Here is a 12,039-nt window from a genome sequence, read left to right as displayed (position 1 = left end):
GATTTGACATGGGTAATAGTTTTCATAGTATTACTACTCTGGTAGCTGAGGGATACTGAAAGGCTGTTGTGCTCTTCTGAGCTTAAAAGAAAAAAAAGGCTGACTTTTAGATACACTTTTGGGACAGTGTTGTTACTAACATCTATTTGACTTTCTGCACCTAATGTTTGACAAATGTAGACTGAAAAAATGTAGTTTGGGGCATATTTGGAGACATGCTGTGCTTGAGTAGAGCATTATAGAAGTCATTTCCAAACATGTGGATGTCTGTAGCATTGTGAAGTATCTAAATGAAGTATATGATGTTGGATAAGAAGTGAGTCATGATACGGACCGAGGGAGGATTCTTGTAGATGAGCAGTGACATGAGACATGTCAAGAATAGCATGCCTGTGTGGAGAGCTGAAATATGTGCCTAAGGTATGTCAGGCTATTTTTAGAGTTGCCTAAGTAAGTAATCCTCTGCCAGAGATTATCCTGAAATATTAGCCATTGTTTAAAGTGATTTTGTTAACAATAGAAGAATACCTGTAGCATATTCAGCCTGTGGGTGTATTTTGCGTCATTGTAATTGTTTGTTTGATATACAATAGAACCTAGAGACCACAAGCAAGATCCGGTTGAATTAGATGCCTCATAGATATATATTACAAAGACTGTCACAAGGACTAACCTAATTTTGAGTTTACAGCTATTCCATATAAAAATAAAAAACAGGTAAGGAAGAAAGAGGACATTTTATTACAAAACCTTAACTCCCAGTTGCAAATATTTAGATGATGTGACAGTTTCTCCTCTGTGGACTTGTACTCTGTTTATTCCAGTGGAGGATCCAGTGCTATATATAATTTTGACTTTAAAATATCCATGTTCCTTAAAGATTGGAGTGGCATGGTGTGAGATGAGGCAAGAGTGGCTTCCGTATTCCTCCCACCTGGTGCAATGGATGAAGCATGCTACCTCAGTTACTCTACTCAACTGCCAATGTCCACCAATGCAATCCCATAGGTTGTGACTTGGGAGGATTGCTTACTTTACAAAAACATAATTTGCCTGAGAATATTTCAGGTATTTAAGATTCTTTACAAAAAATATAATCTCCCAAAACAGTGGGAGTTCTGACTAGTGAGCAGGTACAACAGGGATACAGCACTCACCCCTGTCACTTGCCCATGCTTCGCTCATGGCTGAGTAGGTCTTGAAATAACACTTGAAAAGTAATCATTTACAACACAATGTCTGTAATGCTTGGTAGTAAACGGTGATGCTTCAGAAAATGCTTCACAATCTTTGATCAATGAAAATAGGAAGAGCAAGAGTAGTAATTGTAGCAGTTATCCCAGTCTAAACCATTCTTGCTTATTGCTCAGAGCTAAGCTAAAACATACTATCCTTTGCCTTCTTAGCTTTTGAGTTTTGTACAGTCTCGTGGAACTGATTCTTTTTTTCCTTTCCAAAAAAAGTTAATGTCTGTTTGTCAAAACTGCAGTTTTCCAGAGGAAAGAGTTGGTGATAAGACATTTCTCATGCTTAAGAATGAGTAAGGGAGAAACAGATTGTGAAATTTAAATAAAGTGTTGCCTTCTCTATTTTTTTCCTTGATGGCAAATTTCGGGATTTTTTTCCAATTGAAACAATATATTAAGATAACTGTAATGAAGTTAGAAATCATTTATATTCCCCAAAGCAAAACATTCAGAAATTACCTAATTAAAATATTTCAGTTGACCCAGGCAAAGCATGGCGTGACTTATCAGATCACACTCATTGTTGTGCGCTTCCTGCTAAAATAAGGAACCTGTTTGTATTAGATACCTTCATCCGGTATATGTAGTGAATAGAATGATTTCTTTCTCAGTCTTTATATCTCTCTCTAAATAGATGGCCACTTGTTTGGGGGGCTTTGTTTGTTTGTTTTTACATTTTGCTGTATTTGCTTTAGGTCTGCCTTCCCAGGCCTTGAATCACTTTGTAACTCCTTACTGAATCATGTCCAATTTCTAGCATTTACTTTAACACATGGACAACAGAAAAGGACACAGTGTTCCAGTAATGGCCCACCCAAAAGGCGTGTGCAGAGGTGATACAATCTCCTTACTTCTGTCCAGTGTTGTCTTGTTTATACATCCACGAATCCTGCCAGACCCTTTTGCCAGAGCATTACATGTGGAGCTCATATTCAGCTTGTGAAGAGCAGACTATAGATTTTAAGACATTGGTCCTTTTACCATGGCTAATCTCCTTGTTATTATCCTGTTTAGTTTTCGGATTTATATAGCACAGAAAATTAAGTTATCAGCACATTTTTCCCTGTTGCTTATCAAGTGAAATCATAAAGCAAATCTGTAGATAACATCATGATTTCCGTGACACTGAAGTGCTGCAACAAATACAGAATTACAAACGTGTGGATTAAAAAGCACACGCTACTATAGGAGGCAGAAAGCACTTATGAATTAGGAGAAAACTTGAAATAATTACTTTTGGATTGCATTTTTTCCTGACTCATTCAGTTTAAATCCCTGAGATCAATTCCCAAAGATGAAGTAGTTAAACCACCTTGTATTTTTTGACAGGCACAGTCTCTGGCTTCATCTTTATCTACTCGACAACTGTTGCGAATTTGTCGGCGACTGTCACAACATCCAGATGAAAGCCTTTACTATGCTGTTAATAAAGCCTGCCTTTCCAGGTAGAAGTGCCAGTTTGGGTGGAAGTTCCAGAGTTCCTTGGTCTATTGCTAACATGCAAGATATCTTTTAATGCAATTCAGTAAATAATGCAATTGCTCTCTTGCTTCTTAAATTCTGTCATTTCTTCAAAACTATTTCTGTGGTATTCTCAGACTTGAGAGCTAAGTCAGAATGGTTTTGTACTGTTTTCTCATCTTTATGATGATGTTTAATGATATCATACAAGCTAGGTCACCATTATCAACATTACTTCTCTGTGTCAAAACACTCAAAGCAGAGTTATATTAATGTCTAGTACGGCTGGATGTTTGATGGAGGTTCAGTTTCAGTTCTATAAACTGTATATAAAAAAAGTTATGAACATAGTGTTTTTTGTTTGTTTGTTTGTTTTCTATACTTTTCTTTTAAAGAAGGCAAATTTTAATTAACAAAAGGTTTGGAAAACTGGTTGGGCCTCAAACTGTATGCCACAGAGCTCTTTATTTCACTTTAGAGCTCTGGGTTCAAGGGAACTGAGTCAAGTGTAGAGGTGTTTCCAAATAAACATCGTTTCTATAGTAGCTCTTACTGATAGTGGAATGAGGATATTACATACTTCCAGTCCTAATTCATCCTACATTGCAACTTTTCTTGCAATATTCCATAATACTGAAGCTTTTTATAATGAGCATGCAACTTATACGAGGGCATAGACATAGACATTAAGGGTTTGGAGATCTAAGTAAAGCTTCATACTGGTTTTACTTTACAGAAAATACTGAAAACTTTTAAGAAAACTTCCTTAAAAAGTGTTTTACCTCTTTTATTTCTTCATTTAGGTTTTTACCAAGCCTTGCCAGATCAGCTTTACACAAAAATCTACAGGATTCTGGTATTGAGTCAAGTCCAGATAACACAAAGAAACTAGAGGAGAAGGATTACACTTGTAAGTTTGTGCCATCTTTTTGTCCTGTTCTTCATGAATGTTACTCAGATAGTTCAGCATATAAATGTGCACTAAATGACCTCAAAATTAAATGTAGTTTGCTTCAGTTACATCCATTTGGCTATGTTGTATTGGGAAGTAATAACTCTTAGTATGCTGATACTTACGTATTGTCTGTTGCATTCCCTGCCCATGAAATTTATGCCCTTGACATGTTTAAGGGTTTCCCAGTCTAACAGATCGATGACCTCAGACACTTGACCAGCTCTTGGACTTTTATTGTTGTTGATTTGATGTTTTTTATTTATTTGTCTGTTTTATTATTATTATCACTTGTACTACTGTTTTGCATGGTTCGTAGTTACAGCTTTGTTTTGATCTTAATCTTTCTCTGATATGTTCTTTACCATTGCTTTTTTTATCTTCACTGGTAAAATCAACCTCTTTCTCATCAAGACTCTTGTAGGAGTCTTGGGTTGTATTTTGTTTTCATTCTGGTACATAATTCTTTATTAGTTTTTCTTCTTTTTTTAAATTTTCTTTAAGTTGCTGTTACATATCATCTTTATCCAGCATGGCTTTGTTTCTTTACCTCCTGCAACCTGTATTCTTTTGAAAGAGCCTTCAGTACTTCACACATATTTCTGCTTCTGCCATTTTTCTCACTTCTTTTTCATTCCTGCCTGTCCTTTGGTCTTCATGCTGATTGTGTAAGTTTTGATAACTTCCATCACGTAGCACACGTTCAGTTATCTGCCATTTTCTGTTCACTAAACTTTTCCTTTCAACAGCTTTGATCCATACTCCGTCAGTATTATATTTGCTGTCATTTCCCTGTGTGGATAATTCTCAGTTTTGTGATGTATTTGACTTCTGTGTTTTCACAGTTAGATCTCTACAGTAGCAAACATGTCTTTGGTCAGAATTAATATAGACTCTGTTTTTTTTTTTTTTTTTATGTAGGTGAAAAATATATAAAAAAAACACAGGCATAATAATGCATGAATGGCTGCATAGGTGTATGTATGCATGTATATATGCATTTATGTGTATCTGCATAGGTATATATAATACTATGATGTATAGAATACATGCTTTATTGATAATGCATGAATGGCTGTATATGTATACACACGTATAGGTGAATATATAATATTACATAATATTGTATTATAATGTATATAATGCATTGTATCTGTATTTGTATTATATGTTTATATATATATGTTAAAATCATTTGTGAAATAATTAGAAATATTTCTGATTGCATTATGCTATCTGCTTACCATTTTTTTCCATCCTGATGCCTCCCTTGAAATTTCTTCACGTTTCTCTGTCCGATGTTTTAGAAGAGAGCACATTATAATCCCTTTTTATTATTATATACACTTAGCTTCTGCTTTCCTAAGGAAGAAATTTATGGTTCTCTTGATGTAAGAATTTGTTAGTTTTTTTTACTTTCTCTCTCAGAGTTGAAGGTTATACCTTCAAGTGCAAATTTATTCAGTTTTCAGCAGGTGTTAAATGTGTCCACTTTATAGAATTAACCCATTTGGTCAAAAAAGTAATTCTGGATGTAAAAATCAACACTCTAGTACTGCTGTGATGGGTTGGCCCCAGCTCTCCTCAGTCCCATCCACATCCTACGCCTACTGGGACACTTAGAGAAAATAGAGAATAGAAGAGATTGAAGAGCTCGTGAGTTGAGGAAATGTGGCCTGACAAAGTTAGTGGTATTCCAATAACAAAACAAGAGTATGAAGTTAAACCAAGGTAGCTGTCACAGCTTCTAGTGTACTTTATGATATTTTTTACGTAAGATCACCTGTTCATCATTTATTGTAGTAGACTTCTTTGCAATTATAAAGAGAATTCAAATTCATTATAATGCAACCTCTTGTTAACAGATAATCTTTCAGGCATTCACTTTAGATAGAAGTCATTTATAGCAACCCACAGCCGTGTTAAAATTTGCAAACTTTCACTTGTAAGCATTGGCGATTGATTGCATGTCTGCTCAGAGGATGGTATAAGTAATGCATGTGCTTGTTTGTTTCCTGAAAAATGTCTAGGTGAAATAAACAATGGGATTCTGAAGATAGGATCTGTGACTATGCCAGTTTATAACCCAAGTGAGAAAATGAAAGTGCCTGATGTGTTGTTTTATGAAAATGCTCAAGTAAGTAGAATTCGCTGGTTTCTCAGGTACAAAAAGTTTGTTAAATGCATACTAATGCACATATTCACATTTATTAAATAATATACTAATTTTGAAGGTTATATTTCTGGAGTAGCTTCTTTAGGATAAATTTTTTTCTCAGGGGATTTGATGCTCATTTCAGATCCATCTTCACTGTGTCCCTTTGAAGATGTTGTAACAATCCCATTGTACATTCATAAAATGCTAAACGACTTTGAATCAACTTGAATTTTATTTAGAATTATTTGATAAGATGTTTTATTGAGTGATTTTATTGCTGCTGCTGACCCAATCAACTCTTGTGGCTGGGTTATTGATTCCATCCTGACGGAGTGTTTTACAAGCTCATGATAGGAAGTTTTGCAGGTCGGTAGTACCTGCCTTGTATTTGAATTAACGCTGTATGCTTGAAAAGCAAGGTGAAGAGTAATTAGTGTTACTAGTTAGTTATTAGATAATTATTATTTTATTTAACTTGAGTTATTAATTAGTTGCTAGTGTTATTAATGTTAACTTGTTCACAGTAGCAAAGAGTAAGAGCAATTAGTGAACACAATAAAAGGAAAGGGCTTGGTGACTTTTTTTTGTTTGTTTTAGTTCCACCTTCTCCCGTGTTGCTTTTATAGAGGTAGGTGTACTGCAGCTGTCTTCTCCATCTAATTTGTGGGCCTCAAAACTGTCGGACAAGGTTATCCTTAGCCAGAGAATTACCCTTTGAGTGACTATGATATTTCACTGATAGCTTTTGAAGAGACTAGTGTGAATCTCCCTACTTTGTGAATTTCCTTTTCTCTTCTGCTCTATTTTTTCTTCTTTTCTTGCTTGTAATTTCTTCCCAGAAAGGCTGTCCTTTCTGCTACATGGGTATCACCTACTGAAGGTGACAGGCCATGCAAGGAGAACAGATGACAGTCTTCTTCATCTTCCCCAGTAACATTTCATGTGAGATTTTGTTCTGTGTTGCCATTTCAGTAAAGTACTTTATTTCAGTGTGTTGGAAATGAAATCCTAAGTCTTACTAGGATTCATATCTGCATTGCTTCTTCAGTCTTCTTGCTTATTGCTTCAGTAAGTATAATTGAACACACTGCAGAAAACTGTGGCTGATATTATGCATCAGTTTTGTTTAGGCGACGTTTGTTAAAAACGCTGCATAGAACAAACTGCTCTGTATCTGCCCCTGGTAGCAATGAATTCTGAATCCTAGAGGAAACGACAACCAAATACCTGTCAGAATAGCTGTTCCCTTTTCAGAATGAATTTCACTCTTACGTTCTGTATTGCAAGTTCCTACTGTAGTTCAGTCATTCAAGTGTTGTAGTGATAATTTAGCAAAACTTGCTGGAGAACAAATTTGGTTTACAAGTCCAATGCAACTTTTCCTCTCTTGTGTCTAAAAATTACATCAATTTTTTTCTCTGTTGGTTTATTTATGTCCTCAGCCCTTTGCAGTTCTGTACAATGTAATGAAGTGCATAGTTTTGGTCTTGAAGCATTACATGTTCCAGTGGAATTTAGCTTTGCTGCAGTACATTGCTCTCTGTCCACAGCAAGCAGCACAGGGATGGAAATGATTTTTAGGTAGTACGATAAATGCCAATTTCTTCCCAGTGTCTGCTGAACATGGGTTGATAAAGTTGATACGATATTGCTGTGTCTACTTACAGGTTCTTCATGTAAATATTGAATCTGAAATGTCTGCACGCATCCTAATACAATGTTAATTTATGCGCTGGTGAAAAAAAAATAGATATATCAATAATCTTGTAGGAAAGTTGTTCTGCAGGGAAACTAGAACGTATGTATATTTGTCCACTTTAGCATAAAACAGAATTCATCTGAGGGAAATCCTCATGCTTTAGCAGTAGAATCAAAAAATGTAATCAGTAAGTGTGGTAAAACTGACTTGCTAGAATTTATGCTATATCTGGTCAAAGTTACTCTCATCAGCGATAAATTGCTAGTGTGTGTGCTTTCAGAAAATACAGTAGCTTGCCGTGAGGTCTTCTTGAATTAATTGTATGTTGAGTGTTCAGTAGTCTTTTGACATGCCTGGTTAGGATTTTGTGGTATTAAGCTATGTTTACACGAGTTTCTTCCCCCCACCCCCGCCCTCCGTTCTGGAGAGATTTGGAAACCTGAAATATCTTTCACACACTTGCAAACTGAGTATTTCTATATGCTCAGAAATTGCATGTGACGTACTGGTTTTTTGTGGGTTTGTTTTTTTTCAAAATTAAGTACTAGAGATAGAATGATAATGTGGAAAAACTATGTTTATCTATACCTTTATCTAAAGGCAAGCATTTATTTCTGTAAGTAGCTTGTCTGACCTACTTACAGATGACCTATTTTCACTAGGTACAGTAGAGAAATATTCAAGACTATTGCTAGTAAAGTACTCTGCATTGCCACATTATCCTTAAATCCTTCTGATCCTTTTAAACAAATTATTTGTGAGGAGCATAATAAGGTTGAATTTTGTACAGTGTGTGTTACATTTTATAATGCTGGATGTGCGTACAATACATGTTGTACTTTGACTTCAGTTAGGCAGTCTAATTTAGAAGTTATAAGAAACATAATAAACACCTTTAGACTTGAGCTTGTATTTTTCTGTCCTTATTTTCCTTGAAACTAAAGGTTAATTATAATAGGAAAGTGTGTTTTTTATTAAGCTACACCTGGTGTTGAACTTAAAAAAAAAAAAAAGTGTATAATTTACATATTCATGTCAGTTCCCTTTTAATTCCCTGTTTGTTTTCTGTACAGTTCTACCAGGATATATTTTACTTCCTACCTGTACAGTTGCTGGAAAATTGTCATATGTGTGTAAATGAAAGTTCTTATGCTGTAGGTGACAAACATTCACCTAGGCTAAAAAGAAAATGTATTTGGAATGATTACAGAGAATGACACAGTTAGGGAAATCAAATACCCAGAACTGATCAGAGCAAAGGAAATGCAGAAGTAGAGTTTGTATTTTTGTTTCATTGTTTTAGTCACTGGGTAGATTGCCTCTGCTATTATTGACTGAGAGACACTGGCTATGTAGTAAGTAGTGGTTAGTATAACTTAAAAAAAAAATAAATTGGCCCCAAATCTTGAAAGTTCTCGTTTACTATTATTATTAGTGAATATATAAACTTCTGAGAGCATAAAAACAGGAGTAAAAAATCATCTTTTTGTTTCTCTAGCACATGATGGTAATGGAAGATATGCTAAAAGACTTTCTGCTGGGAGAACATCTTCTTTTAGTTGGTAATCAGGTGAGTTAAACATTTCTTAAAACTCATTATTTAATAATGAAATTAAATCTGTTTTGCTTCATTGAAATTGCATCCATTGGTACTACCGAGGTAATTTACCTATTTTTGACTCTTTATCTATTAACATCCATTGGTTTTATGAGCACGTATTGGTGGAAAATGTAAATGCCTTAAGTATTTTTTGTGTGTGTGTTTTGTTGTTGTTGTTTGTTTTTACATTGCTGTCAGAGTAGAAAGAGAAAATATTAATGGCTATGTATAACATCATTACCAATAAAATATTTGGTCAATTGCTTTGGTTATTCTTCATAGATAAGTAGCAAAACCTCTCCTTTAAAATTTCTAGTGAGGATAAGAGGTGTAGAATTAAGTATTATTCTAATTTTTATTAGATTCACTTTCTTCTTTGGCACATATCTTTGTTGCTGGAGACTGTATTGTTGAGATCATGGGGCCTGACATTCTTTTAGTTGGTCACTGCTGTTTCGTGACAGCTTCTAAGAGTTTATAGTCTCCCCAAAGTTAGGTATGGGCAGATGTTCTCTTAGTGGTTATGTTTAAAAGTCTTTGTTCTTCACAACCATCTTAAACTATCAGTGGAACTGTCAGGTGACTTAAACAGAATTACTTGCTTTGCCAGTTAGCTCTAAAAAAGAGGTTTTGTTATTATTTCTGTATGTTTAAAGTGTTCAGGAAAGTGATTTCCCAAGCTACCAGGTTGATTTTTCTTCCCCTCATAAAATAATCTTCTCCCTTTGGTTTAGCTTTCCCATAGCATGGTTACAGTAATTTTCTAGCAGATGTTTCTCTTTATGTTTTGCAATAGCCTTTGGAAAAAGTCTAACCCAAAACGCTAATGGTCTAACCTACACAGCGAGGAATGTAAAATGGTAATTGTTGTTAAAGTGCATCTATTAAAATTACAGCATATGTTTATGTGCAGTCTTACTGATATAGAGTCCTTTTTAAGAGCTTGTATTTGAGATTTCATACTTCAAACCTCTGTAGACTTTTTGCTGGATGATGCCAGGTTCTCCCAAAAGGTGTCATATATTGGTAAATGAAATATAAATTTCATAAATTAAACACTCTTTCATAAGTGAAATATGATCTATTTTTCCTATTCCATTAATAGTGCCATCTGCCAAGTTGTTACTGAAAACGTATAGTACAAATTGCCTGCAGGAGCTGCTGTCCTCCCTGACAAGGTTCACAGTCCCACAGTGTCCAAGCAAGAAGTCTTGGGGTCAGCAGCCGGGGTGAGCCTGGTGCCTGAGGAGGCCAGACAGGTTCGCAGTGACAAGCCAGGTCTGAGGTCAAGACAGCAGGTCTGGGCTGCGGTCAGCAAGGTTCAGGGCCAGGCACGTCAGCACTGGAGTGTAAGTCAGGAAGGAACTGAGGAAGGGCCTGAGTGTAAATGCAGCTCCTAAACAATGGGGAGAAAGGGGATCTCAGTGAGGTTACTTGGGGCTTGCTCAGCAGCTATCAGAGCTGATCTTCAACACAGACAGCTAAAGCCCCTAGGTGGGCATGGAAGAGCTTGCAGAGCTTAGTGGTACACTCAGGCCCCTGACACATGCTTCATGTGTTTTACCAGTTTGAGAAAAAATATTGAAGACTACATGAGTATGGTTTTTGTTTTTAAGGTGTTTTTCCAGCAGAGGTATACTCATCTTTAATAATTTACTCTGTGCCATATTTTCTTAAAGCTTACGAAACTTGTACTGGAGACAGTGTTAAAAGATTTAACCAGGTGGAAGGTTTGGAACATACTGCTTTGATTTTAGACATCCGCTCAGTTCTGCCATTAAAATTGATTGGTTTGCTGTGATTTGGCCTTGGCAAATCTGTAATACTTACGGGTTTTACTTTTTAATTGCTAACATACTTTCTGAGTACATCCAGGTTTATTCTTTGCTAATTTGTTCCACTGTTTCTGTGTGTGACTAAGTTAGGCCAACTGACCTTTTTTTTTTTTAAAAAAAAAAAAAATACTGTTTTTAAGTTTGAGCACTCTATTTGCCATTTCACAGTCTTTTGGGACCACACCAGTCATCCTTGATTTTTCAGATGTTTACTAACCATTTAGAAATTGATAGGGTAATTCTTTACGTATATTACTGAAAATTCTTACAGCATGTGATGAATCCTGTGCAAGTGCTGCAAAAGCAACTATATGTTTTCATGTTAAATGCACAAGTATCTTCCCATTGAAGATAATACAGTTTTTATCCTCTTTTTATAAAGCGTATGATTTAAAAAAAAAATCTTTTGCTGTTCAGTTACTTTAACAGTTTAGTCTGTAATTAGAAGGTAGAATTTAATTTCCGTGTGCTTGATACATAATTCAGTGTGTACCTGTGCTTTGTATTTGGAAGAAAGAAATGCTGTTTTTGTGTGGAGATGCAAAATGCTGGTTTGAGTTCCTTTCTGTTATACTTCTTGTTGGTGAATGAGTAAATCATGGAAAATCAGTGTAAGTAACTGACAATTCAAATACTCTGAACCTAGGTCTTTCAAAATACATGACTAATATCCCTTTGAATGCCTGTGTCATTTCCTAGATATTTAAATGAGTTGGCATGTACCTTAGAACGTAATTTGGTCCATCACAATTATGACTACATAAGTGACTATCTCCTTTCAGTTGCTAATGATTGTGCAAGGCTTGATCTATCAAGGCTTGATCTTTCTTTAAAGACTGGATTTGGTTTTCCTCTTTTACCTCCTTGATTTTGATAACACACATGGGCACACAGTTTCTGTTAGCTTTAGTCCATTTTCTTGATTTCAGAGTTTGTAATTGCAGTCTCATGTGTAGTATTATCATTTTTTTAGTTGCGAGCTGACTGATGAGAATCCTTTTAACAGACTTGTTTTCGGGATTTGAACTTTGAAGATTAGTATTTGAAATTCAGTAAGTCAAAACTAAATGATCTTGGTGGATGTTAT

General features: G+C 35.4%; 1 protein-coding gene across 1 annotated transcript in view; it reads left to right on the top strand.

The window, feature by feature from the left end:
* VWA8 (von Willebrand factor A domain containing 8) overlaps positions 1–12,039 on the top strand; it is a 190,008-nt gene that overhangs the window by 66,337 nt on the left and 111,632 nt on the right. The window contains exons 17-20 of the mRNA XM_040541186.1: positions 2,577–2,692; positions 3,512–3,618; positions 5,691–5,797; positions 9,016–9,087. Coding sequence (XP_040397120.1) covers positions 2,577–2,692; positions 3,512–3,618; positions 5,691–5,797; positions 9,016–9,087 — 402 coding nt within the window. The remainder of the gene's footprint in view (positions 1–2,576; positions 2,693–3,511; positions 3,619–5,690; positions 5,798–9,015; positions 9,088–12,039) is intronic.

This window comes from Cygnus olor, chromosome 1, assembly GCF_009769625.2.
Source record: "Cygnus olor isolate bCygOlo1 chromosome 1, bCygOlo1.pri.v2, whole genome shotgun sequence".
Lineage (NCBI taxonomy): Eukaryota > Metazoa > Chordata > Aves > Anseriformes > Anatidae > Cygnus > Cygnus olor.
This window is presented reverse-complemented; position numbering and strand designations above follow the sequence as displayed.